We start from the raw sequence: 26,911 nt of genomic DNA on the forward strand, positions 1-26,911 counted from the left end.
CTCCTCTGTATCTCTAGCAGAGCCTTTTCACCAAGTTTCTTACAGTGATACTCATCTCTGGACAGCTATTTAAAGATCTGTTGGCATAGCTCCTTGAATAGATTATTCATTCGCGTTTTGTGTGCATTTTGGGAATGCGTATTCTCTGGCAAGGCCAAGCGAGCCTGAATGGGAAGAGCTGAGAAATGGGCTGAAATATTCCAGCTACTCATTCAGCTCAGTGTTTCAGTACATCTGTCCAGACCTCCTCTTGGCTGCACCTCGGATCTTCTCCTCCATAACCCCACTTGTTTATAGATGTATTTCCTTCCTTGAACTGGTAGCAGTATGTGTGTCTGTATTTCTGTACCCATGAACGTGCTCATCTGGGACCCTGTCTGTTCTGAGAGGGCTGTTTGGGGAAAATTGAGGGGTATTTACTGGTAGAGTTGTGAGTTCCCAGGTCATGGCATTTCTTTTGTTTTCCAGACTGAGGAGGATGCGGCAAATGCCCTTCTAGAACCTCTATGGCCAGAGATACAGCAGGAACTGAAAATTATTGAACCTGAAGAGGAGCTCTTGCTCTTGCCAGCAGCTGCCCCCAAGACAAGCCAAACTTCCGAATCTTCTTCTTCAGTACAAACAGACCACCTTTCCTCTGGTCCAGGGCAGAGTCCAACACTAGCTGAGCAGACATCTTCAAGCAGAGCATCACAAATAACTCAGGTGCCCTTATTTGGTGCCAGCAGCATGGAGCGACAAGACAGCCCTCATGACTGCCAGTCTGATGCAGTTGCACAGCAGAGCTGTGGCTCAGCCCTACCTGAACTGAGTACTCTTGCAACTGGCACAGCCACTCCAAAGAACCACCACCCAATGGTGGACAGCAGGAGTGAATGTCTTGCTCCTAGCCTGGACCAGAAGATTCATAGTCAATCGGAATTTAATAAGATTGCCCCAAATGATGGATTTTCTTGTTCCAAAGGAGCACGTCCAGAGTCAGGGAGAGAAAAAGATAGCACTTGCCAGCAGCAGAGAGAAAAGGATGGTCTTACCAGAGTCCAGACCCAGAGGGAGAAGCAAGAGATAATGACTACTGATGAAAGGGACACATTCTCCTCCAAGGCACTGAGTGGAGCTGGAATCCCAGAGGTGAAGGAGGGCCATGCTGTTAGCAGAACCCAGGATGCTGGTGACCAGGATGATGAGGATGCCTGGACAGATAATGTGCAGAGCTTAGAACTTGTGGAGCCATGGGAGGATCACCAGTGGGTTACAAGCCCTCTCCATTCCCCCACCTCTAAGGACATTCAGGAGAAGATGATACAGGAGTTTCATCCACAGAGCCAGAGAGCAGAGACAGGCCTTTCTCTTAGACCACGATTCAGTCGCAGCCTCTCCCTGGACAGTAAAGACACAGTGATGAGTTTATGGACTATCCCATTCCCTTTCATAGACGCCACTGATCAGCAGCAACCACACAGTGACATTCTGTCAGTGACTTGTGAGCTGTCCAAAACAAAACCCATCTCTCCTTCTAGTTTGGGCAAAGCTATGCAAGATGAGAATGGCTCAAGACCTCCAGAAGAATCTCCAAAACCTGAGAAGCTGAAGTATGCCCTCAGCAGGGAGGAAGTACCAGCTGAGGAAGCAGGACCCTACAGAATACCTTTTTCAGAGCCAGAGGAAAAGAAAGTGGATGTGAGCAAAGAAAACCCTTGGACCTCAAAGCCTGAGCTGTTTTTGCCCTACCAAAAGAGCCCAGACAGTTCTTCACAGACAAAGAACACAAAGGAGGAGTTATCCATCTCTCAGGACACTGCCCTGGGAGGAGAGACTGTCACCAAAGCATTGTGCTCTGCCCCTGAGTCACAGCTGAGTAATAAAGGTGAAGAAACACCTCGCAAAGTAAAGACTAGGCCTTCATCCCTCAACTTGGATTCGCTCCTCCCAGCCCCAGATTTCTTCACATTCGAGAACCTGTCCGTGCCATCTGCCCCTGGGAATCTCCTATATGGGCAGAAGGAAGTAAAAAGCAGTGATTCTGTCCCATCCCTGCCAACACACTGCCCTGCTGCCAGTAAAGGTGTTCCTTGGGGGTCTAGTTTCAATCCCCCTGTGGATCTAGACTTGGATTACCTGGCAGTGGCCCATGCCAGCACTGGCCGTCGTAACTCTGCCCCCGTCAGTGTGTCGGCAGTCAGGACCTCCTTCATGATTAAGATGTGCCAGGCTAGAGCTGTACCTGTGATACCGCCCAAGATTCAGTACACCCAGATCCCCCAGCCCCTGCAGGCTCAGAATGCTGCTCCACCTGCTGAAAAGAAGGAGGCAGAAGCCAAGCAGACCATCAGGCAAACGCCACGGGTGGCATGGAGTCACTTGGAGGCCCCCAAGAGCCCGCTGACAGAGAAGAAAGCCAAAGCAGAGAAAGAAAACAGTGACCCAGCTCAGAAGGACTCAGCCTGTCCCTGGCATGGCAGCCTTGGCCCTCCACTGGAGCCATCTCAGTCCAGTCATAACCCGTCTCTGGATGCCCCCGTTCTGCGCCGAAAGCGCACCTCTGGAGGGGAGACAGCTGGAGATAACCCACAGTCTTCAAAGATAGAGAGGCCATCAGGGTTCTCCAAGCCTTCCTATAGATCTAGGCCCGGGAGGCCCCAAAGTCTGATTCTCTTCAGTCCCCCTTTCCCCATTATGGACCACCCCACCACTTCAGCAGACTCCAGGGTATTATTATCACCCATAAGGAGCCCCACTCAGACCACCTCTTTGAGCCCCATTTGTGGTGATCTGTCTGAGACTTCGCGGACGACACCTGAGGGGGTGACACTGCGGAACAAAATGACCATCCCCAAGAATGGCCAGAGACTGGAGACCTCTACCAGCTGCTTTTACCAGCCCCAGAGGCGCTCCGTGATTCTGGATGGACGAAGTGGGAGGCAGATTGAATAGCAGCTGCTTCTCCTATTCCTTTTCTGTGATGGTTGGGATGGGAGTGTCCAAGACCAATTCTGTTGCCATTTTGCTGTTGTTATTTTGTGCAAGATGGACTTGAATCCTCTATGGTTTCCTGCAAAGCTTTTTGCTATGGAAGGTCATAGTCTCTTTGTCTTGCTTTTCCTTCCCTATCTCACCTCTGCTTAGTCCCTCACTGCCTGCTTTTTTTTTCTTTTTTTTGTAAGCCAGTCCCAGGGAACTTGCATTTTCTCATGCTTATTGTCTAACAAGCCCTGTGAAAGTCTCATCCTCCCTACGGAAGAAAAGGAAAAATAAATCTCTGTATAATTAGAAAACAGGGCTTGAAGGAAACCCTGTTACAAAACACTGCAGCCCAGGGTGCAGGGGCACAACATCTGCTGAGGAGGTAGATCCAGATGTTTAGGAACTCTTCCCGTTGTTTCCCAGACACTAGTGAAGGACTGTTTGATTTAGACAGTGTAAATAAACAGTGCAAGAGGCTGGGGATAGCTGAAGGGGAAGGTGAAGCTGGCATGAGCAGGTCACAGTCACACAGGGTGTGAGACACTCAAGGATGTTCCAATGACAAACATACAACCTGAACACTGCCCCCAGCTCTATCCTTGCATCAAAGATGTGCTCTTTTCAGCATGTGCAAGGGCTGGAATGAAAGCAGCTGTACAGGAAACGCCTAGTTGTTCTTTTAATCTTCCAAGTCTTGCTCATGAGTTTTGTGTGCTCAGCCACACCTTCCTCGGGTAGACAAGATCCATGTGGCTGAGGAATGAGTGTGCAGCTGGCTGCCTAGTGTAGGGACTTCTCAGGCTGGTATCAATGAAAGCCAAGATATGGTCATAACAAAGTCCAGTATCAACTATTTTCATCATTGCTTAAAGCCAGGTGACACCTCTGCAGCTATCTCTGGCTGAGCTCCACACTGCCAACAGGAGAGAAAAGAAAGAGGATCTCCTGATCTGCATGTCCTTGGGCTATTGCCCTCTTGTACCCTGACTGACATATCTTTGACCCTTGGTCTTTCATTGCCACTGTGTGGCATGTCCCCAGGTGCTTCTTATTCCTTTAAACTTCCACTCCTTGTGATTTTACACTGTTCCTTTGAGAGTATGGCTGGTTGTCACCTCCCTGGACCTCAACGCTTTCAGACTGATTAGAAGTGTGGTAAAGAGGATGATTTGTGGGACTGCAGAACAGATCATGAACAAGTCCTGAGAGGGAGATTTGAAGTGAATTAAAGTCTCTCCTGAAGGGAACATTAATGTTACAGGAAAATACAGGTTCAGATATGCAACAGCTGCTGTGGGAATAGAATTAAAGCTTCCTTTATAAAGCTTCTAACTCTACATTCTCCACAGGTTCATCTATTGACTGATTTGTGACCGTGGGTGATTGCAAAGTCAGGCTCAGCCTAGACTGTCTCTGCAATTTAAGTGTCACTAGTGACTATGGAGGAGACAGGTACACAGGTGTTGCTGCCAGCACTGAGATTGTCCCTGTAATGGCACTTACAGGGGCCATCATTCCTGGAGATGTCTGAGTCTGTAGGCCCTCTGTTGGGTATCATGGGCTATAGTTTAAGCATCTGTTATGAAGTGCTGTAGCCACCAAAATGAGGGTCAGCCAGAATTTCGCAAAGGATGTATGTTTAGGGCTTTTTTTTCTGAAGTACTAGCAGTTTCAAATGGTTAGTAAACTCAACCCATGAGCTCCTAGTCTGACTGTCACTTTATTAGTGTTATTGTGGCTGGAGGGCCCTGAGTCTGTATGATGCTTTCTCTCCACTCTTTGATTGCTAACGGGAAGAGGTGCCAGAGTAGTTTTTAGAAGTTTTGGGTCCACAAATGCAAGTAATATATCTTCAGCAGAATTTTCTCCTGCCATATGCAAAGGGAGTGTGAAAAAACAAGAGGGCTTTTCCCTGTCACCAGTTGCAGTCTTTGATCCTCCCCACTGTACTCCTCATGTGTGCATAATGCCATATAAGAGGCAACAGAGCAGAGAACTAAATCCATGCTGTCGGTTTTGTTAAGGGAGAATAGTAAACCAGATGAGAGCCTGGAGTTTTTGTTTGGGTCCATTTTCTCTCACAGATGTCAGCCTATGCTTTAGCTGGGCAACCTGTGGACAGCAGGCCCAGAATATGCAGCTTCATGACAATTGTATAATTCTACTCCCAGACCATAAGATGCCTGTGCAGCCTCCTATAAAAATCAGGGAGTTGCCAGTCCTCCATGCTCCTTATAGTTAGCACAGCTCTAGGCTGCATTAACATGGCACCCAAATGCCTTTATTATTGCCTCATGAGAAAGCTTTTAATCACCATGGCTGGGTTAATGGCAAATGATTTGGGAAAGTGAGATATGAGGTATTGTAAGAGTTTAGAGGAAGGCAAAGTTGTGGAAATGATGCCCAGGGGTTTTTTTGCATCAACAAAATAGTTTACTTTGGTCAAGGATTTATTCTCTGAGTTCCTAGAAGTTTTGACAGCCAAGGCACCTGGAAGAGAGCTAAAGAAGCTCACAAAATAATGTATCAGAAGAAAAAAGAAAATGTGATGAAACCTTGGCATGCTGAAACCACTTTTTCCCTCCCTCCTTATTCTCATATAAGTTGATGTATGAACAAGAAATGAGGTCTGGCAATTTGTATATAATACACTGTCTCAGCTCTTAACAGCATTCCGGTAAGTAATAGCGCTTTTGGCATAAGTGGTGAAACTCCTGCAAGAGAAAATTATTAGAAATCTTTACTTAATATTAAAGATCAACCTCAAGTAAAATCTGTATCCAGACCATACTTTTTAAGGATGTTTCAGAATTTGAACTCAGATCCGGGTCCTGGATTTTAATTAAGCAGAGATGCTGTAATGATATGTCTATTTTGTAGCTTGATCCTGTTTCTTATCTACAATTTCATCTCCAGCCTTCAGCAGATGTTCCAAGAGCGCTCAGATAAAGCCTCAGGTCCTGCAGAGCTGAAAGTACATGCTTAGTTGCAAGGTGCACCGTTGGACAGGTGTCACGATTCTCAACTTCAGACTCAGCCTTCTGCGGAGTCTGTAATGCTTGATGATGGATCCATGTTGATACTGGTAGTTGCAGTCAGCTTGAAGGACCAGAGTTTGATAGTTGGCCAGAACCAGAAGACAGATGCCATCTCCCACTGAATGGTGCTGACTGTGTGGCAGGAGCTTCCTGAGATCCAACTTCATTAAGCTATCCCTGATGTCAGTTTTAGGGTCAGTCCTGATCTCTCTAAGAAAGGATTTATGGGGTTTTCTCCTTGTTTTGAGATTTGTGTTTATTTGTTTGTTTGTTTGTAGTTCTGTTTGTTTTTTAATTGTTTATCTGTGAAGCATTATGAAGAGGGATAGATTAGATTTATGGGAGAAGAGTCTGGCCCAGAATTTGAAGTTTTGTGTACCAGAGAGCTACATTAGTTGTTCTTGGTATTGAAAAGACTAAATAGACTGGCTCATCCTCTGCAGCTCCACAAAGATCATTTTAGGGACCCAGCAGTACATTTCAATTCTCCTGAGACTGTGAACAGTGTAAAGGCTATTCCCAAGTTTGCAGATGGCCCCAGTACCAGACATGACATATCACCAGCATATGTTGCTTGTGGACTTTTACCAATGGAAGACAAGTGAGTAAATTGCACTTATTCTTCCCATGTAGTCGGGGGTTTGTGCAGCTTCTGTTAAATGTAGCTCAGAGTGAAATGGCTGAGCTGGCAAAGATGAGAATCCCCTGACAGAAAGGAGGGACATGGTTAATGTTAGCTCATGTGGGAGCTGCCTTATTTGCAGGAGAGTAAACAGAAAGGAGGACTGTGTTTTACCTTATAAATCTCAGTCCTCTGGGATGTCCTTCTCATGGTATCACTGCAGAAAGACCGAAGTACTTATTTTTTCACCTTTAGAGCTTCAAAGGAACTTAGATCTGTATTAGAGAGCATCCATAAAGCCTGCACATTTTCCCTCATCCAGAGTCCAAATGGTGCAATAAAAATCTTTTTTCTTTCTTTATTGATTCTGAAATGCCTGTTGTGGTGAACACTTTTTAAATTTTTATATATATATAAGATCATTCTATATAAATATATTAAAAACAAAATGTAATTAAAATGAAGGAATTGCGTAAATAGTATTTTACACATCTGTGAAACTTGGGCTGATGCATGGAACTGTTTTCTGCTGCAACTTTTGCAGCACTGAGAGTGTGAGATCAAATGTGGGCTTTTTGCCCACGAAGTAGCTAATTAGTTCTGGCTAATCTGTGGTGGGCAGAAGGCCTGAATACACCTTGCTGAGCAGGATCTTGTCCAGGGAGAGGAGGAATAAGATCAGGGGAGACCAGAGTGCAAGGACTGATTTAACTTTCCACCATAATCTTCTCCCAAGTCCTTGAAAATGCAAGCAGTCTACTGAAGCATATATTATCTTTCAAACATGCCCAGGTTTTGCAGTTGTCCCTTTTGCTTGTCTCCACCTCTAGAAAAAATGAATAAAAATCTCTAAGGGTGGGGGGAGAAGCTGTAGCTGATCCCTATTTGTTTTAGTTTTGCTTGCTCTCAATTGATGAAAAGGCTTGGTGATAACTAGTTCTGCTACAAGCAAGGAATGGAAAGCTTGCTACTGAGTTCAACTGGAGATGGAGTAGGACTGTAACAGCCCCAGAAAGGAAGGATGGCAAGAAGCAAGAGCTTTCTGGGGGCTCCGTGCAGCAGTCTAGACCTTAGATCTTGTGCTTGTGGGCACTGGTCCCCTCTGAAATATTATTTGCTGCCAGGTCAAAGGAAGGGCTGGAAGTCAGACACTGTGAAAGGGACTGTCCCAATCCCACTAACCCTGGTTTGTGATTATTTTTCCTGCTAGCTCTGATGAATTGCATTTTTGTTAAGCTTTTTTCCTCTGTGTGGACTTGCCTGCCCCCGTGCCTAATTGTTTGGTTTTTTTTTTAAAAAGGAAAGAAAAACAAAAGCCACAAAAGAAAGATGTTTTGCCAGGTCTCAGCCATTAGATTAAACTAGAGTTTTCATAAGAAAGAGACCTGTGCCCTAGTGATGTTTTGGAACATTTTCTTTTTCCCGGATTTGGTTTATGAATGCAGTGCAAACATTTTTGTCTTTCTCTGACATGGAGTTTGAGCCCCTCTTTTGTTGTGTGAGTGGCCAGGGCACTGAATTGTGTTTGTGTGGGTTTGGATGGTGGGGATTAGAGGTTAGGGCCTGACCACACACTTCTCTGATTGGAGGTTATGAGGACTGCAGCTGCTTTGCAGCTCTGAAGATGAAGTGAGGGCTTGGAGTCTTCTGTAGAATTACTGTTACCTGACATACTTTAAAATTTTCAAGGGTAAAATTATCTTTTTTTTTACCATTTCTAGTTCTACCATGCTTAAGTTTCCGTGACGTACAACCGTGTCATCCCATTTAGCACATCTCCTGCAGAATTCTGCCTTGCCTGTAATAATGCAGAGCAATGCAGAGTGCAGTATGGAAAAACTTTGGGATCCCAGTGTTTGTATAGCGGAAGCCAAGCTGGAATAGAAGTTACTATGAAGCCTCTGGTGCATCATATATGCACTTGTGTTGCTTTGTAAAGGACAAGCAAGAACTTAAGCAAATTATGAATTTAGTTCCCTCACTCTCATTAATCCAATCTCTGAGCTGTAGCATGGAAGTGAATATTATTAGTATGTGCCCCTTCTATCCTGGGAACAAAACAAAAAACAAAATAAGGAAGGGGGGGGTGTTCTTGTGGCTGTAGCCTCGGTGGATGTATTTGCAGTGCAGCTTGCTCACTGTTCTCCCTAAAAACCAGATGAATCATTAGGTTAAATGAAATACTTTTTTATTTTTCCTACTCGGCAGCTGAACTCAGGGCTTGTCTCCCTTTCCTACCTCCTTCATGACTTCAGTTTCCCTTTAGGGAAATGCCTGGGTTGTGCTTCCTGCTTACCATGGCAACTGGCACACAAAGTGAGAAAGAAAATCATGTTTGTTGAACTCTAAAATTGTTGTTAGCCAGAGCCAATTACTAGTTCTGTACAAGAAACAGTATTTTTCTATTCTTTGTGCCACAGAATCTAGCAATGACTTGGCCATAGGGCAAGAGGAGAATCCTAAAGTGCCCCACAGCATTCCCATGGTTTGAAAGTAAAAGGCACACTGTAGACCTGCTCATGCTCCAGTCAGCACTGCTCCCTAAATCAGGGTGCTTAAACACATGGAAGTCTTTGAACACAATTTCACCCAGTTTCTTTTGCCTGCCTGGCTTAGGACAATTGTCTGTGTAGGTTGTATTGGAAGCCACAGCTACAACATCTTGGATACTTTCAGCTAAGCCAAAACCAAGATTAAGCAAGTTCCCAAACTGGCTGTTAATCAGGAAGCAACCTAACCCAGTGCCAAAGAGCATTTGATACTGGTGTCTCATGCATCCTCATTGTGCCCCAGAGTCCAGAAGCTGTGGGCAACAGAACATCTAGCTGCTATTCCACTGGATGGGTTTAAAGGTCACCTGGCAGCAAAGGAAAAGGCAGGCAGTGCAGAGAAGGAAATTTAGCCCAGTGAAGGAGACTGGCACAAGGCATCAACAACAGCAAAAAGAACAGAACCATAAAGGTCAAGACAGAGAAAGACAGTGAGATTTCTGAGTTAATTTTCCATCTGAGCAGGATAAACTTTTGAAAGAACATGCCTCATCACATGCATTTAGTGTTTCAGTGTTAAGGACTAGAAATGAATGGGACCTGCAAAGCTCAGACCTGCCCAAGTCGCGAAGCCCTCAAAAGTTAGATACAGTATGAGTGTTAAAACTTGAATATTTGCTTCACTCCATAATTAAACAGAATAGGTATTTTCTCATGTCTTATTAGCAAACTGCAGTGTGAGATGAACATTCTGCAAACCTAGAAAACTCATAGGAATTATGTCATCCATCTTAAAATGGGACCTTTTTTCTTCCATAGCGCATCTGCTGCAGGGACTACATACTTGTATAATTTAAATCCCTTATCTGAAAAGACCAGGAAATATTTGAATTCAGTGAGAGGAAATGATTTCAAAGAAAACTTTGTAGCTGCTTAAGAAAGAACCACAAAGCACACAAACATGGGAACAACCAGTTCTGGAGAAAGGAGAATAACACATGATAATTATTAAACAGAGAAAGTTTCTAGGTAAGTAAAACCCAAAAAGGAAAAAACTCCAACACCCAGACATAAGATAGAGTGGAACCAGTATGAAAAATATCAGGTAAAATTTTCTTTCCCTCCTCCTTTGTAAGAATCAGGAAGATTAAATCAGAAGAAACAGGCGCTTTCAAACTGCTTTACTAGTTTCGGGGGGCTTTTTGGTTTTTTTTGCATTGTGAGATAATTTACTTAAAGACTAAGGATCGGATAGTGGAGACAGAAGAGAGGTGTAAAAGGACTAGGCTGCTCATTTGCAGAGAGTTTTTTGAAGTCATTTGGCTTTACAGGTTCCAGACTCTGTGCCAGCCACAGTAGTGTGCTAAAGGTGAGCGTTGCTTCAAGAAAAATAGAGAAGTCCTGCATTCTCTCACAGTTAACAACAGCCCTGGGTAGCCAGAGCAGCTCACTGCTCATCACTTAGCTCTCTTACAGGGTTTATCTCAACTAGTGAATGTGCAAGAAGTGCAGATGACATTGCCTATACTGGAATTTCACCTTGGTGCAAGTTAACACAGTTGGAAACACCCTTACCTTTTTTTCCAGTTGAGGATTAACCCTCAGCAGCCATTCTCAACTCCTCTGCAGCAGAGCCTCCTAAAGATAGATGGCCGAGATTACAGGGAGAGTTCTTGCAGGAGGTTCCCAGCATACCACATGTTGCAGGGGCTTTCCCCAGTTGTCAAGGAGGGCGGGGCTGCCAAGCGTTGGGGGTAGGAGGCCTCATTTATAGCTAGTTTTAGGTCATTCCTGGTCCCAGGAAACATTTGCTTGGCACAAGTCCCTGTTGCAAGGAATGTGAAAAACTAAGATGCCAGGTCAGTGAGCAGGATGGGGAATAAATCATCTGAGTCAGAGGATACCGAGCACTACCGGCAGCCTGGTTCCTGGTTTTCACAATGAGATCGCAGCCAGATGCAAGCATGGTACATAATGGTCATTGTACATCATCCATGAACCAGCAAGGTAAATTAAAATAAGGCTGAGAGAGGCTGTGCAAAGAGATCTCATGCAGAAGAAGTGAAGGGAAAGGTGGAAGGGGTAGGAAAGCCTGCTGGAAAAAGGGAGTCAAGGCACAAAATATGCAAAGGCAACTCTCTCATTGCTTCATTGCCTGAAGCAACAGAGGCCTTCAGTACTGTCAGCCACAAACGTTTGGCAGTGTGAAAAACATCAGGTTACATTTCTGACTACATGGGAGAGGAGCAGATGAGGATGCGGGATTCTTGTTGGCTTGGAGGCCACGTTACTTCATCATGTCTGAACAGAGGATGCTTCTCAGCAAGACTGATTTCTCAGAGCTGGGAATATTACAATAAATTAATAATCCAAAAATATGTTTGGTCACTCCATGGGAGGATTGAAATGCATTTTTATTGCCAAGAGAAAACTGTGAGTAATCACTCCTACAGAGAACAAATACTCAGAGCAAATCTGCAAACAAACCATACAGTTCCACCTGGAGATTTTTTCTTCATCCTATCTTATCAGGATGTCTTTGTTCAGTAGTTTTCATGCACATATGCATATTGCCTGCTCTGAAGGCCACATACATCCATACCTTCAGGACACAATCCAAACAGCCGAGAATGACCAAGATTTCTTTACAAGTCTCAGCCGACATATAAACCTGTTCACCACCATTCCTGTCATGGACTCCATCCCTTCCTCACCCTCCCTCTGGCATCCCAATGAACTTGCAGAGATTGGAATCAACCTTCAGAAGCTGAAAAACCAGAAAAAGCTGTGCAGGATTTTTCATTACCCTGCTCAACATCATTCTGCCATCAGTCCAGTCTTCTCCTTCCTCCTTAGTTCAGGATGGATAAAGCTGGCATTTTCTGGTTGCATTGAGCCATGTTTGGCATGTCTGCATAGATCCACCATTGCCTGGATCACTTATTTACTGCTTTTATTTTTTGAGAACATGAATCATGAAGTGCAACGAGAGGGAAAGGCTTAGGAAGCAGAAAACAAATGTGCAGAACCCAAACTTAATTGACTTGAGCTGCCATTTATGTAATAGGTCAGTGGTATCATTTGCAACTGGTTGGAGCAGTTAATACTGAAATAGTCTATTTAAAGTAGTTTCAGTCTCTTTTCTCCTGCAAAATCTTGCAGCATTTTCCCCTATACTGAGTGCAGTGCTATAATCATGCCACATTTAGATGCATTAGAAAGGAAGAAACCCCTCGGTCTGAAGCCAAAGACCAGAGAAGGAAAATAATATTTGAACTTACCTGCTTCTGCAGTCCTAAAAGTTTTTTCCCGGCTGTATCTGAGACAGAGACATCCATGTGCAGAAGGCACTACTAGTCTCTAGAAAGTCCTATAGCCAGTTATTTCACTCATTTGCAGAGCTACTTGAGTTTCAGAAATAACTCAAGCAAGAGGCCCTCACACAGGAGTGCTTCTATCCACGATGGCTGCCGTGGCTGAGGAGTTATTGGAGGGGTTTGGCCAAGCAAGGACAGAGGCTGTGTGCCTGCATTGTCCTTCCTCCCCCATTTCTCTCCTCTCTGCTGGCTGCAGTTGACAGGCATTTGCAGTTCATGTCAAGTAGCAGAGAACTCAGTCTTTGCTATTGCTCCTTAATTTGGGCAGATACTGATTCTCTTAAGATTTCTTTACATTTAGGTGTTACTGTAGCTCTCAGCAGCATAGACACAAAAAAACCCCAATCCTACCACCCCTCCTCACCTTCAAAACCAAACTCTAACCACTGACATACATGGCTTACATGGTCTGTTCATGACTCACGTCTCACAAAAAAAGCGAAGACTAATTTCCTTATGGAATTTCTGAGGGTCCAGGGTCTCCAAGACAGTCACCACTCCACTGAGCCAGGGGAGTGGCTGAACCATGAGGACTTTCAGTTCTGAAGGCACACTCATACAGAAAACTTCTATGTTGCAGTTCCACATTTCTTCCTCAAGCTGTTCATCCTCATATGTGCCTCTTTCTCTTCCCCAGCACTCTAGCAAAGGATTATTCAGAGTTTCTGTAGCACCATGCATCAGAATGGCATTACAGGACATTAAAGCCTGCCTTTGTCCTGCCCCAGACGTCCCAGATACAGACCTTTATTATTTCCCCTTCCCAAACACACCATCTTGAACAAGAGAAAAAATTCACCTCCACTTCTTTTTAATTAGTATTTTGGTGAATATACAAAAACAAAGAATCAAAGCAGGTGGCAAGTGTCAGGACATGAACCAGTAGAACTTCCAAAGGATTCATCTTAAAATCCTCTACAGGAGCATATTTCTCATGATACATTTAACTGCTGAAGTGTTCACTAGGAAAGACAGCAGATAAGTCCGGGCCAAAATAAGCAGCCCCTATTGAACTGACAGAGAACTGTAAGTGCTGATGCAAGGACTAGATTTGGTTCAGTTAGCACCTTGCTTGCATTTTTCACAAGAGATACTCATTGCCATTATTTGCCTTATGGCCTACCTGATCCAGGGATATGGAAGGGGAATTACATAGGAGATGTAACCATATACATACAGGTAGCCAAAGCAAGAAGCACAGTAAACTAGGGGCATGGGACAGCCACTTTTGCAAAGCCAACAACAGCACAAGACCCTTTGTATTCTGCATGAATTCTAGCCTGTAGATGTGTGAAATCTTGTGTGAAGTACAGAAGAGCTTTTTGAAGGAGTTGCTTGTCAGGAAGTGAAGATTTTCCTGGACTGGCACTTCTGAAGGTAGGAGTACCTGCAGTAGTTTCATCAGCAACAGGAGGTAGGCTTGCTTATAGGCAGCATATTGCTGAGGAGTGAGCTAGCCTTTTATTGGGCTTGACTAGCAACACTTTTTCTCTGTGACATGTCTCTACTGCTGACACACTAAAACTCTCAGGAAATATGCCTTGTTCTAAGGCAAGGGGTGACAGAGACCAGGAAGAGAAGCTGAACAATAAAATATATTAGAGAGGTCTGTAGTCCTCTCCCTTGCAGCATCCATCTTTATTGGTCATGGGAGGTTACAGTTTTGGTCACAAGAGGTTACAGCTTTGCTCACATAGCCCTTGCTGGAGCCTTTAGCATTACAATTTAAATTCAACCTTACTTTAGAGAGCCATGTTTTGCAGCAAGTGTATATGGAGATTTTCTTTACCGATATCATCAGAGAACAAATCAGATAACTTCTTATCTTATGCTCCAAGGATTTCTTGCACCGTGAAAGAAGGATTGTGCCTCAGCCAGGAGACATAAAGGCTGCAGAACAAGGGGCAAGGAGGGACAAGAAGATTCTTTCCTGCAGTCAGTTCTGTGTGTCAGGTTTTGGAGGGGCAAAAGTATATATGGGAGAGGTAGTGGGAAAACTTCAAATCCTCCATGGCACAAGGAGAATGGAGCAGAAGACAAACGCAGTTCCACACGGCATTTCAGGACAGCACTGAGTACACCGGGCCTTCAGTATTCAATTCCACTCCAGTAGAACATGGTACCAAGGAGGACACAGAACTGAAAAGACAAGACTACTAAAGTTTCTCTGCTCCCATTTCCTTCTCTCCACCTTTCCCCCATCCTCATTTAGTCTCATTGCTAGGAGGGACAAAAGAAATTCTTGAAAAGCAAAGTTTGTTCAGGCAGAGGAAGCTTAAATTTTTTTATCTGCACAGAAACTACACAGTGAAGAAAGAAGATATGCGCAGCCATAACTATCTGACTGTATCACTCATCTTACTAGGGATTATCTCTCGAAGCTGCTGAACCCTGAGAGTTTACTTTTAAGAGTACTTAAAACATTCATACAAAGTCTTCAAACTACAAACTGAATTATCTATCGTGATTGCTGTTTAGATGATCCAATACCCTTCACAAACAAGTATCTGCAAGCTGTATTTGCTGAGTTGTGTTGTTGAGATGGCGGCAGGACTCATCAGACTAGAAAGCCATCTAGTTCCTCACCTCTGGAAGCCAGAATGGAGGAGAACTTGTAAACGTAGCAGTTAGTGGAGCAGGCTACAGGCAGATAGGTGAGGAAAGAATACGATAATCTATGGACATTTTAAATGCGTCAGTCCTGTCATCCACCTCCACCCAGCTGGGCGTGGAATACCAAGAAAAGAGAAGAGGAAGTAAAGGCAAATATAAAGTACTTACAGTCCAGCAGAGGATGGCAAAACCAAACCAGGCAACACCCCAGGCATGTGTCTTCACTGGCCCAGAAATAGCGTCATAACAACCCTGTAAGACAACCAGGGATGACTCAATACCAGCTTTGAGCTTTTACTGCAAGGCAAGAAGTTCATCCACTTCTGAGAGAGACTGAGGTGACATCTTCCTCTCCTACTGCAATTTGGGCATCTCGTAGGGTCTGAAAAAACCATGCCAGAGCTACACTGCTTATTGACAACTTCTAGATAACCTACCTGTTTCTAGCTCCAAATGCAGAAATCTATCTCAGACACTTCAAGGACAACTTCCTGTGCCATCCACTTGCCAAGTACACTTAGATAACCAAACACAGTTGACACAGAATTGACCTCTAGAATTAAGAAGCTACAGGCAAAATTGGAAGCTTGAATGCCTTCTAGAAATGCATGCTAATGCAGAAGCTGATGCTCATGACCCAGCAACCTATTTGAATAGATTAGTAGCTAGTCTACTGAAAAGTTCTACCTTGAGGAGAAGAACTGCTGATTTGCTCATATTATATGCTCTCATCTTTGGGCTAAGTTTGATTTAGCTGCTGTCCATCTACATGTTACAGATGTCACTTCTTTCTGGTGGCATTGGGAGAGTTTTCTTAATAGTTCTCTATTCATCAGGAAAGTCTTTATCCTAAAAAAAACCCCTTATCCTGTGTTCAGCAACGTGGCCAGGACTCCACTCCAGGCTCTTCTGCTCCAGAAGAAAGGAGAAACCCAGAGATTACAGCAGAGGAGAAAGGCTATTCACAGTTTCTTTCCCTTCCAGAAAGGCATTGTTGACTGACATACATTAACTGGAAAAAGCAGGGAGTATCTTACATTGCTGTTATAATAGCCAGGGACTCCAAGTTTGCAGCCATCAAGGTTGACGGGAAGCCCTTGGGCATCCATGGCACAGCATTTTCGTGGCCAGGGGAAGTCAGCATCGTTGTGTGTGGAGCGGAAGGCAGACGTGTACTCCTGCCAGTCGGAGGGGCCCAGCACACCACAGCAATGGTTCTGCAGGGTGAGAGAAGAGAATAGTCTTTATGGGCCCAGGCCACAGCCCCACACATGTCTGGACACTGCACATGGCTGGTTAGGCATTAACTACAGATTTATGGGAGAGATTTTTGAAGTGCCTGCCTATGACAGTCTATCTGATAAAGAAGCAAAAGGGGGAGTATGTCAGAACTTTCTTTAAGGTTCAAGGCAGATGCCATCCTCTTTATTACTGAGCGGCCCCAAGAAGGACTTGAAATTCCAGACCTGCAGAGCATTTAGTAATTAGTGACTTTTATTATTGTTATTATTACCTGAAGCATGAGTTTATCCCATGTCTTTGTGACCCCTTCAGTCATCCATTTGTCATTGTTATTAGCTGGCTCTGCCTTCTGATACCTCTCCAGCATTTGCTTCAGGAAGAGGTTTGGAGTGAACTACCGAAAAAAACCAACAGTTGGTTGATGCAAAACCAATGTAAATAAGTAGCCATGTAAAGCAAATATAGGGTTATTTGGGGAGGGTTTGTTTGCTTGTTTCAGTGTCTTGATGAAGAACAGGAATGCTGCCTCTACCCTGGTTTGACACAAAAGAGAATAAAGAGCAGGATCTGAGGACCAGGAGCAAGAAAGATATAGATCTTAAGCAGGCACTACCAGATGTCAGACCACAGGAGATGTGCAGAAGCTATGGGTTGCATTTGATATGTTGCTTGGAACCACAAATCATTTTGCTCTCCACCAATATCTTCAATAACCCATGTAATCTTTCTCTCACTAGTAACATTGCCTGAGGCAATACTGAAGATTTGTCTTTGACGTGTATAATAGATTAATCAGTCTGTAGCTGAAAGACTAAACACTGTATTGATGATTCAGCTAACCCACGCTATTATTTCCTTAACTGCAAGGTTGTAAACATTTTAAAATGTTAAAAATAACAAAACTATGTTAGAAAAAACAAAGTTATTTCCTTGATTAGAATAATGATGTTGGAGTCTTTCCCTGTAGGGCTGTCTTCTGCTTAGCAGTAGTCCTATGAGTTTACACTGTACTATCACATAGGCCATTTACTACATGGAACAGGACAACTGTGTGCCCTAGAACTGCATTTCCCAGTGCAGTTAAAAGAATACAGCAGGAAAGAAATACTCACGAAGTCTCGGTGAGTTGCTGCCGTGATACAAGAAGCCATTTCAAATGCAAAAGTAATCAGCATCAGAATGATGTACTGTGTGAGACAGAGAGCAGAGTTAGTTCTTAGAGAAACAGTTACGCATTTTTTTCAAGATTAAACCTGAAACCCTACTCAAGGTAAAGGTGGCCAGGCTGTCATAGTTTCTTCAGTCCTCTCTGTGCCCCTGAATGTTCATATAGCCTTTCCCTGTGCTTGTTTCAATTTGCAATCTGCTTTCTTGAAGGTAAATGGCTGGAATTGTTCCCCATCTCACAGATAAGATTTCATCAGGACCTCATGGCATTAAGACTACACTGCCTTTATGGAAAATATTTTGCCTGATATGTCCTAGAATAACATTTGCCCTTTTCTTTGTTGCAACTCACTGGCAACCCATGTTTGTGTCATGTCTTCTCCTTCCATTTGACAGCTATAGGCTTTTCAGCAAGAAACTGTTCACTCCTAGCAGGAGAACTTGTACTTTGGGGAAACAGAAGGTGCAGTTTAGGGTATCATTCAGATCCTCCTGATTTTTCATCATCAGATTTCCTTAACACTCCTACACTGTGAGCAAAGATCCTTCACGAAAACAGATTCCAAGGGTCACCTCTCATTGTCTATTTCACTCCTTCTTTTCCCTTTTCTGCACAATCCCTTTAACATTTTCCATATTCCCTTTGGAGTTCTCATGTCTGTTTCTACTCTCACATTTTATAATGTTCATCTCTGTTCAAGTTTCCTTCTTATCCAAGCTTCTGTCCCTTGTACCCTCTCATATGTCTCAAATCAGAGCTTTGGGATTTAGCCAAGACACCAAAATTCAGAGTTAAGGGAATTCTATTTCCTCAGTTGTTTGCTGGCAAATTCCCTGGCACAAGAGTTCAGATCTCTGAGTGCCTCTTGTCTAAAACAGACACCCTGCCACCCCACAATAATCCAAGAGAGAGCCAATTCAAGAGTTTTCAGCTCCACCGTTTGTTCATACAAGCATCAGCTAAGTTTTGCCACTAATGTTTGGCCAGACCAAAGGACTAAGTAAGACACTGTACAAAGATTTGTTCACATCTTAACATTGTCCTCGGCTTATCCAAATCTCTGTCCCCACCCCTGTAATTTCTGCCTGCCTGCTGATGTCTAATGTTCTCAACTGCATCCATATTTAGTATACTGACACTTACTAATGCCTTGTACAGAAATAATTACTTATCAGCTCCTAAACTGAATGGTGCATGGCAGCTGAAAAGCAGTAAGGGGTGGGGAGAAACAAGGATCTAAACCACATCCCAGATATATGTGATTGCACAAGTGCTTCTGCATTGCTTAAGGGCAAGGTCAGGGTCAAGCCAGTCAGCTTAAACCTCCACTGTGGCCACCTCCATCCATTCCCTCAGCCTGGTCTGGGATCTTCTTATGCATGCATCTTCACAGGGGTAATTTTCTGGGACACCACAGCCATGACCAAGAAGAACCTTTGGCTCCTCATTGCTATAAAAGCTGTCTTTGCTCATTGGTTGATTACTGAAGTGATCAGGGAAACTAAGCAGCATTTGTTCAGTTTGATAGCAATAGGTAGGCAAACTTTCTTATACTTACCACCAGCAGCAAGGTCCTGTCTGACTTAATGATTCCAATGATACCAAGGATAGATAGAGCAAACAGTGCAAAGCCAACAAAGATGCCAATCCAGGCAGCAGCATAGATGCCATCATTTTCCGTGGCTTCCAGCAGAGGGTAGAGACCATGTGGATCAGACACAAAGTAGATACATTCTGCTGTCAGGGCAATGCCACACATCTGAGAAGCACAAGTGTAGGAAATGCATTAGATCAAGCTTCCCTAAAGAAATAGGAGAGACAGAAGCAGGCATAGACTGTTTTCCTTTCATTTGATTGCCTGACAAATGGGAGCTACTCAACTCCTCCTCTACCCAGCTCTACAATTTCTTGTGTTGTGTCTTCACAGAAGAACTGCAGGCAAATCTCACCCTGCCTAGACCTGAGAGGTCTGGCCTAGGACCTGAGGATGTTGTTATGAAAGAATGAACAGAACCATTCCATCATTATATGGAGAGAGGTGGCTGGAAAGATGTTAGCCATCTCCTGATGACAGTTCTAGGACTCTTCCCCTAGAACTTACCTTGGTCTTCTGGATCAGCCCCTGCTGTCCCTTTCCCACCAAACTGATCATCTAGAACAGCTCTCCTTTTCCTCTTCTCTCACACTTTATTGGACTATTTATGTGTGGACTTCACACTTGAAGAAGGATTTCACATCTGAAAACTGCTGTTTTTAAGAAGTGTCATACTGGAAGGAAGCCTCCACCGTACTTGTTCCACTTCACTTACCCCAATGATCACATTTCCAAAGACTAATAGACCCTGCAAAATCTGTATGCAGTCCTCACTTTTTGCCATCTTTAGTTCTTCATGCAACCTAGGAAAAGCCAAATACAGTCTTCAGTTAGACCACCAGTACAATATGGTTCACAAAGAAATAGAAATTATCCTTGAGGAGAAGGATAGATAGAACTTGCCAGCCTGTCTGTACACCTCTCACCCTTTGCTTCATAGTAGTTTCAGAGGAGAAACTTCCCCAGGTATTAATCCGATAACTCAAACTCTCCTCGATACTTGAGCTACATAAGACTGGGACCACTTTGAGGGCATCATGTCTTCATCTTTGTTTTGGGTAGGGTTTTCATCATCACAACAGCACCCATGCCAACCTCAGCTCATGGTGTTGCATTTCCACCTAGCCAGAAACACCAGCTACATCGAGATGGACAGTGGACAAGTTCAGTGCCCTCACCTCACTCCTCTTCCAAAGGAGCCAGTGTTATTCCAGAACATGCTGTCCACCCAGCTGGCTGTTTCACTACCATGGGACTGAACTGGTAAGCACCGTGCCTTAGCTGTATCCCATACACATACCTTTGGTGCAGGGCTTGGCTGCACTTTGCTAAGGGTAGCCCATATCCCACCCATGTTGGAAACTGGGGCTGAGCCCCGCATGTCAGGTGTGAGGGAGGGAGGGAGGGAGGGAGTAGCTCAGGCTGCAGCTGGTTCATGGGAGCCAGGCCAAGTAGCGTTCCCACCAAATTCCTGAGAATGCTATATCCTGCAGTCTGGAGTCAGGTGCCCCGTGTCAAATTCATCCCCTTCCAGAGAGAGGAGCATAAAGGCACTAGTCAGTGCTGTGAGACCTCTTGGAGAAAGAAGCTCAAATGCCAGCTCCTATGAAGTCCTTCTTTCAAAGGGATGGAACATGTGTCTGCATGGAGAGGGGGAGGGAAAAAACCCAAACCCAGAGACAGCTGCATTTGCCAGGTGGTTAAGAAAATATAAACCCAGAAAGAAAGGCTGAAGTCGGCCCAACTTAAGCAGACAACAGGAAAAGCAGCTTTAACATCCTACTTCTGCCAGAGTACCTGCACTTGTGTGTCTCTTGCTGGGATCACTGACTCTATGATTCTTCAAAGAAGCTGTGGGAATATATAAGCAGACACAGGTGTCAATGAAGGGGACTTTCCCGAGGAACAGAGAATTGTGAGACCTCTCTAACAATGCCGCCTAAGCAGCTGCCCTATTTGGGGTATGCAAGACTTCCAACAGTGACAGATGGAAAACAGGTATTTCCTACTACTCTTTCTGCAGTGGTTTGAGGGTTAGGCATAGAGGCATCTCCAGTGCTCTCACCATTATACCAGCAGAGCACATAAATATTTTCTCTTTTCCTGTGATAGCATGTGTAGGCATGACCATTATTTCTAGGGTGAGAAGCCATTTTTAGTCGCAAACAGGTGTTTGGAGGCCAGACCAATATATATGAAGCTGTATGGCTCTGTATTTGAAAATGGCAAGCTCATGAGGTCAACCTGAAGCTCTGTCACTGCCAAACTTCCTGACCAGTGAGTATGTCCAGGGGGTCACAAAAACTGTTTTGCAGATCAAATCTGGATCTGAGCAATGTTTGGCCACATGTTCAGCAATACAGCACTGCACATTCTCGCAAACCTGAGATGGATCCTGGTCCTCTACTCATCTGAAAGCTGGAGAGATTGCTGTCTGGCTCATGGACCTGTGTGCTGCAAACTCCAGAGATTTTAGAAAAGCCTTTAGTTATTGCAATATAAGAAACATGACAAGCCAGGGAGCAGTCCAAAAAGCAAGAAAATCTTTCCTGCTCAAATGCAGGCACTTGAACTCTGACTACCACATTGAAAAGCAGGTCTGCTCCAGCTGCCATGTAAATACCATGGTTGAGCGTGAGATGCCTCTTCAGTGTAGCAACAGTGCTCACACCTTGTATGTGGGTCGTCCATCTGGCCCATGCTCTTGCCTCCCCAGAAGCTGGCTTTCTTCTCCTCCTTGGCAGGCAGAGCCCAGCTTACTCCTGCCTCCCCTTGGGCAGCTATTACTGCAGTCACACGAGTTGGAGAAAGCAATCCTCTTCTCCTGGGGTTAGCCCATCTCTTAGGCTACTGTAGTTGTGAAGAAAACTGGACACAGTCACCACCACACAGGTATCAGCTGGAGAGTGGCAAGTTTCTATTTCTCCTTAACTAAGTCCAGTAGGATTGCAGCATGGAGGGAAGCAGAGAGACCAGGAGGAGGAAAAGGGAAGGAAAAGCCTTTACTGTAGATCTAAAAATAAACACTGTAATGATGTTGCCGTATTTCTGTGAATTCTCCCTCTACCTCAAGTCATTGGCATTGAAAGAGTCCATTACTTGGTATTCACTTTATTCCCCTGTGCCACATATGGCAACCCTTTGTCTGACTCCTGCATTTCAGGTGGTCCAGTATCATCATCACCAATCAGAGACCATGCAGGTACTCCAAGACCATGACAATAGCTGGGCAGCTGGAGAGCCAATCCTTCAACAGGCCCCAGAGGAGAAGCTGTGGAAGATCTGGAGCTTTCCACCTACTATCTGCTCCTCGTGCCTCAGAGGGAAGCTGCATTAAGCAAGAGCAGATAGTACAGCACTAGGTGCTGGTACATGAGTACATAGGCATGAGGCAAACCTTGGCCAACTCACCCAAGGCAAGCTGCACAGAGATGTGACTCACAACAACTGTGATGTGACCTGACAACAACTTGGGTGTGACACTGGTAGGCAGCCCTCCTCCCAACCCCCAGAGACACAGGTGCATCAGCCTCTGCCTGTGGACACAAATGCATTTAGAGGTAGAGGAGCTTTCTTCCTGGGCTGGTTAAGATTAGTTTTATGACCCAAATACAGTTTCCTGGGGCTTCTGTGAACTCCCAGAGGAAATTGGAGCTTCAACTGCAACCACTATCCAAAAGCTCCACATAAGAAAGCAGCCAGGTCCTGAGATTTCAGCCTTGACCCAGTGTTTCTCAGCACATCCCAAAAACCTTGCAATTTAGCTGAGGTATTCAAGACTTCAGACACTTTGCTTCATACTCCAAGCAGCTTTGGAAAGGTGTCTGTTTTTCTCATTGTATGGAAAAACCCTATATCCCTTCTGAAGCACATATCTCTTCCTCTTTCTGACGTACTGGTCTCAACCCAGACTGCAACTTTTCCCCACTCCTCTCCACTCAGACTCCTCAAATACTCCTGACACTCCCTGGGTCCAGCTGAGCCTGTTCGAGTTCAGGAGCAGTGGTAGCCCTGCCTCCCCCTCCCCCTGCTCCTCCAAAAGTTGCAGACAGATCTGCTTCTTCCATGCCCTTTGAGCTTTCTTGACCTCTCCTCACTTCTTCTTCTCACAAGGGCTCTGTTAGACCTGCAGCACAACTGTGGGAGATGAAAAGGAAGCTTCTTTCTGCAGAGGATGGCTTCTGCCCTTGCGTTTGAGGTGATAATCTCATACAGGGTTTGAAAGGAAGCCCTTCTGCCAGTAGTTCCTGGATTCAAGTGGAATTTGGGCTCTGTAGTGCGCCCTTCACACACATTGGGCTGGTTCATCTTTTGAAGCCTCCATACCCTATTTCTATAGATCAGGACAGGATTTCAGCGGCTTTACAGATGAGTTCCCCTTTTTAGCCTAGCTCTATTCCACCTCTTGACAAAAAAGCCACAGGTTAAGAACTGATTTGGCATTGTCACATGCAGAAGCCAGTGGCATTTTGATTGTCTTGTGTTTTGAGGTGCTTGTCAAGCATTGTGACAAAGGCATGTCCAAAACCACCTCTGTGAGTATTATTTGCTTCTAAACCCTGCTCATGGAGGTTTCTCAGCATGGTGGTGGGGCTTACAGGGGCCTCACATCACCCCTTGCTGCCTCAGCGTCCCCGTGCAGGGCGTTGCATTCCCATCCCCAGGTGCAAGGAGGCAGAGACAAAGGACGCGTTTGCCTTATTACTCATGTGCTCCGCACGCCTCGGCTGAAGGGCTCTGTACCACTCGAGCGCAACTAAGCAAACCCAGCTGTTCAACGGCAGAAACCTGGTCCTTGCCTGTACACCCCTCCAGCACAGAGGCCCGGGCACCACACCTCCCATCCCTTGTGCTCACCCCGCCCTGGGGGAGAGCATGTCTCCACAGGCAGAAGGGAGATGCCTGGGCTAGTCCTATGGTGCTGATGGACAGAAGTCACCGAGGTGGAACCGCTGCTGGAGGTGCTGTGCCAGTGCCAGCACCAGTGCTGTGGGAAGCCTCTGTGAGCCACAGACCTGCCCACACCCGGACCTGCTGTGGAGTCTGATGCATTAAGCGATAAACCTACTTCTTTTTTTTTTAATTAGTTACAGTGGAAAATTTAGCCCCTAAGGGACTTAAAAAGGAGGTATTTTCCAAGTGCTTGGGTCATCATCAGAGTTACGCAGGTTTTAAGAGGATGTAATTTAATATGTTAATGATGAGCTTGTACTTGATGCGCTGTAAGAAATCAAATGCTTTGCAAATATCAATTCATCATATGTTTACTTATTTTAAAGCAAACACCTCCTGTGCACACAAACTCGTGCACTCCTCCTGCCCCTCCGGACTTTTCCCAATGTTCCACCTACCCCAAAGTGCAGCCAGCTCTGACAGAGAACTGCTTGTATTTTAGGAGTCAACCACACTCCGAAAAGGAAGAGTCAGACAGTTATTTTGTGCTACCAGGGAGAAAAATAAAGCAAAACCAAAGCTTGGCATCAAGAAGGGGTCAGAGACTAATTAAGTTTCCTTTGGAGAGAGATTGCTATGAAATGAAGCCTATGTGAACAGTGGAGTGGATGGTAAATCATCATCAAGCATAATTACCTCGGAAATAGTGCTGGGAGGTAGGTTTTTCCTCTCTCCCTTATTAGTTCAGCAGAGCCAAAACAAGAGAGTTTTTTTTCCTTTCCTATATTCACAAGTGAGAGGGAATTACAAGATTCATCTTCCTCTGCAACATTTTTTCTTTTTTTCTTTTACACTCAGATTTACAACAGGTTTAATTTTTCCATTCCTTCCTACCCAGTCTTTAGGAGAAAAAATATGAAACAAATTAAAAGAGCTAGAGAAGCCAGAGGAAGAAAAATGAAATACTTGATAATTTACTGCACTTAATCTTATCCAGGTACCAGATTCTCATATACTAAACACAGTCCAGGAACTAAAATAAAAGACATTAAACATAAGAGCTGTCTTTTCTCCTAACAGACACTTATGGCTCACATGCCTTATTAAGAGGAAGATGATGACCAAAGCAAGGCACTCACCTCTCTCTTCTTGTGATGCTTCCCAGCAGAAATCCCAACGCACCTGCAAAGCCAACAAAGCCCCTTTCTCCCACCTCCGCTGGGCTTTAAGGAGCCCAGGTCGCTTGAGGAACGTGCTGTGTGATTGGTAGGGTGCCCATCACATGAGTAAAACTTTTTTTCTAGCCAAACCTGTTCCCCAGTCCTCCTGGGACCAGAGGGTGTCTCTGTGATTCTTAGATCGTATTGGAATGCTGTTGTGCTGAAAACACAAAGCTTTAAAGAATTTCTATTATTATACTCTTGAAAGGGTGGATGAATGAGTCACTCATATGAGGTACTTGAACTTTAAACATGATGGGTAAATTGGAAGGACGTAAGTATTGCTAGACTAAAAGATTACTGGACTGCTATTTGAACGTGAGTATAAGAAGAATACACTGAATAGAAACAGATTAAATTAATTTTAATTTTCCATTTAATTATGTTGCATGGGAAAAAATCCAGTGCTTTGGGTTGGGTCCATTTTCATCTTATTTAGTTTGGGAATTTTTTTGGAAACAGAAGTGTAAGCACTGGCTACTCTGCAAGACACTGTGGATAACACAAAAAGTGGGAAGACCATCCCATTTCCTTGGGCCCTCTGGATTTTTAACATATTTAGTCTTATTAAGACTGAGCAAAGTCAAGCACAGACATATATATTAGTTGACCTGTGATGAACTGAGAAGGACTAAGGCTGAGGAACACGGCAAAAAAACGAATGTCTCTCACCTTCCTCTCCCTCACTCATTCCAGTCCAAATCTTCCAAAAGCCATGATTCATGTTTCTGGAGCCTTGAACACATCTCTGGCAAAAGCACAGGTGGTTGTGCTCAGTGTTCCTCATCTACTGCTGCAAAACCCAGCCAAATAAATAATGGGCTTGGGAAGGGTGAGGGGAGTTCCATGTTGTTAGAGCCTTCACAAGTCAAAAACAAGCATGAAAATAACATGCATATATCCCATTGGTAGCCATCCTGGAAAATATTTTGTGTGAAATTAGTGAGAACTGAAATAGTTCTAACATTGTATGGATCCTTTGGTACCTGGAGAAAACTGAAGAGAGATTCAGCTCTTGCATGAGATACCTGTGAGATTTCTCCCCGAGGAAAGGACAGTGCTTTCGGCATTTCCAGCGCCATGAGGTATCACAGCTATAAACAAAGAAGACCCAGCCATTGTAGTCTGATCTAGCAGACAGGCACAAGAAAGTGGTCATTTGGCTCCTCAAGCATACAGATGCTTATTTGTCTAGACTTAAATAACTCAGATCTCCTTGCCCACTATTTGTGCTCCTTACATGTGAAGTCTATTTTGGTGCAGCCGCCACCCCATATTTTGGCAGTGTTGGCAGGACCAGGTGTTTCACACCAGCTGGTGTGCTCAGCTCCAGGAGGGTAGGCTCCCATTGTTGTTGTTGGACACTGGAGTAGCTGGTGGGGGAAAAGGCAGTGCACCTCCTGAGCATCTCAGTCTGGCTGATCTTGGGCAGTGATTAGACACAAGCCTGCTGTGGTAAGACACTCCTCACCTCTCATCTGGAAATACTGTTTTGGGAAAAGCAGATGAGGAAAGAGGAGAGAGGGAAGCGGAAGCTGGCAGTGAAGTTCATAGTTCTGCCAATCACCAGCACTGGTGCAGCAGAGCTCTTGCAGCTCTGTAGCCCTGTCCAGGACACTGCAAAAGGCTGTTAGAGTGAATCCTTCTTTGGGCTGGAAGAGAGGGTAAGGCTGGGGTGGGTGGTGGTCACT

The 26,911-nt window shown here is 44.6% G+C and overlaps 2 protein-coding genes across 3 annotated transcripts in view; one reads left to right on the forward strand and one right to left on the reverse strand.

Moving 5' to 3' along the window:
- The window catches only part of ARHGAP31 (Rho GTPase activating protein 31), a 60,238-nt gene extending 53,253 nt beyond the window's left edge, over nucleotides 1-6,985 (forward strand). The window contains exon 12 of the mRNA XM_032679460.1: nucleotides 469-6,985. Coding sequence (XP_032535351.1) covers nucleotides 469-2,934 — 2,466 coding nt within the window. The 3' untranslated portion in view covers nucleotides 2,935-6,985. The remainder of the gene's footprint in view (nucleotides 1-468) is intronic.
- Nucleotides 1-25,205, reverse strand: part of UPK1B (uroplakin 1B) — a 35,896-nt gene extending 10,691 nt beyond the window's left edge. Inside the window, exons 1-8 of one of the 2 annotated variants that reach the window (XM_032679463.1) lie at nucleotides 25,140-25,205; nucleotides 19,823-19,910; nucleotides 19,072-19,272; nucleotides 17,458-17,532; nucleotides 16,617-16,739; nucleotides 16,141-16,320; nucleotides 15,272-15,355; nucleotides 13,253-14,629 (exon numbers count right to left, since the gene is read on the reverse strand). In XM_032679463.1, coding sequence (XP_032535354.1) covers nucleotides 14,579-14,629; nucleotides 15,272-15,355; nucleotides 16,141-16,320; nucleotides 16,617-16,739; nucleotides 17,458-17,532; nucleotides 19,072-19,272; nucleotides 19,823-19,891 — 783 coding nt within the window. In that variant the 5' untranslated portion in view covers nucleotides 19,892-19,910; nucleotides 25,140-25,205 and the 3' untranslated portion in view covers nucleotides 13,253-14,578. Of the gene's footprint in view, nucleotides 1-13,252; nucleotides 14,630-15,271; nucleotides 15,356-16,140; nucleotides 16,321-16,616; nucleotides 16,740-17,457; nucleotides 17,533-19,071; nucleotides 19,273-19,822; nucleotides 19,911-25,139 lie in introns of those variants that run through there. The other variant, XM_032679461.1, reaches the window with a different exon arrangement.
- Between the last annotated feature and the right edge of the window lie 1,706 nt (nucleotides 25,206-26,911).

Source organism: Chiroxiphia lanceolata, chromosome 2 (assembly GCF_009829145.1).
Source record: "Chiroxiphia lanceolata isolate bChiLan1 chromosome 2, bChiLan1.pri, whole genome shotgun sequence".
In the NCBI taxonomy this organism is placed as follows: Eukaryota; Metazoa; Chordata; class Aves; order Passeriformes; family Pipridae; genus Chiroxiphia; species Chiroxiphia lanceolata.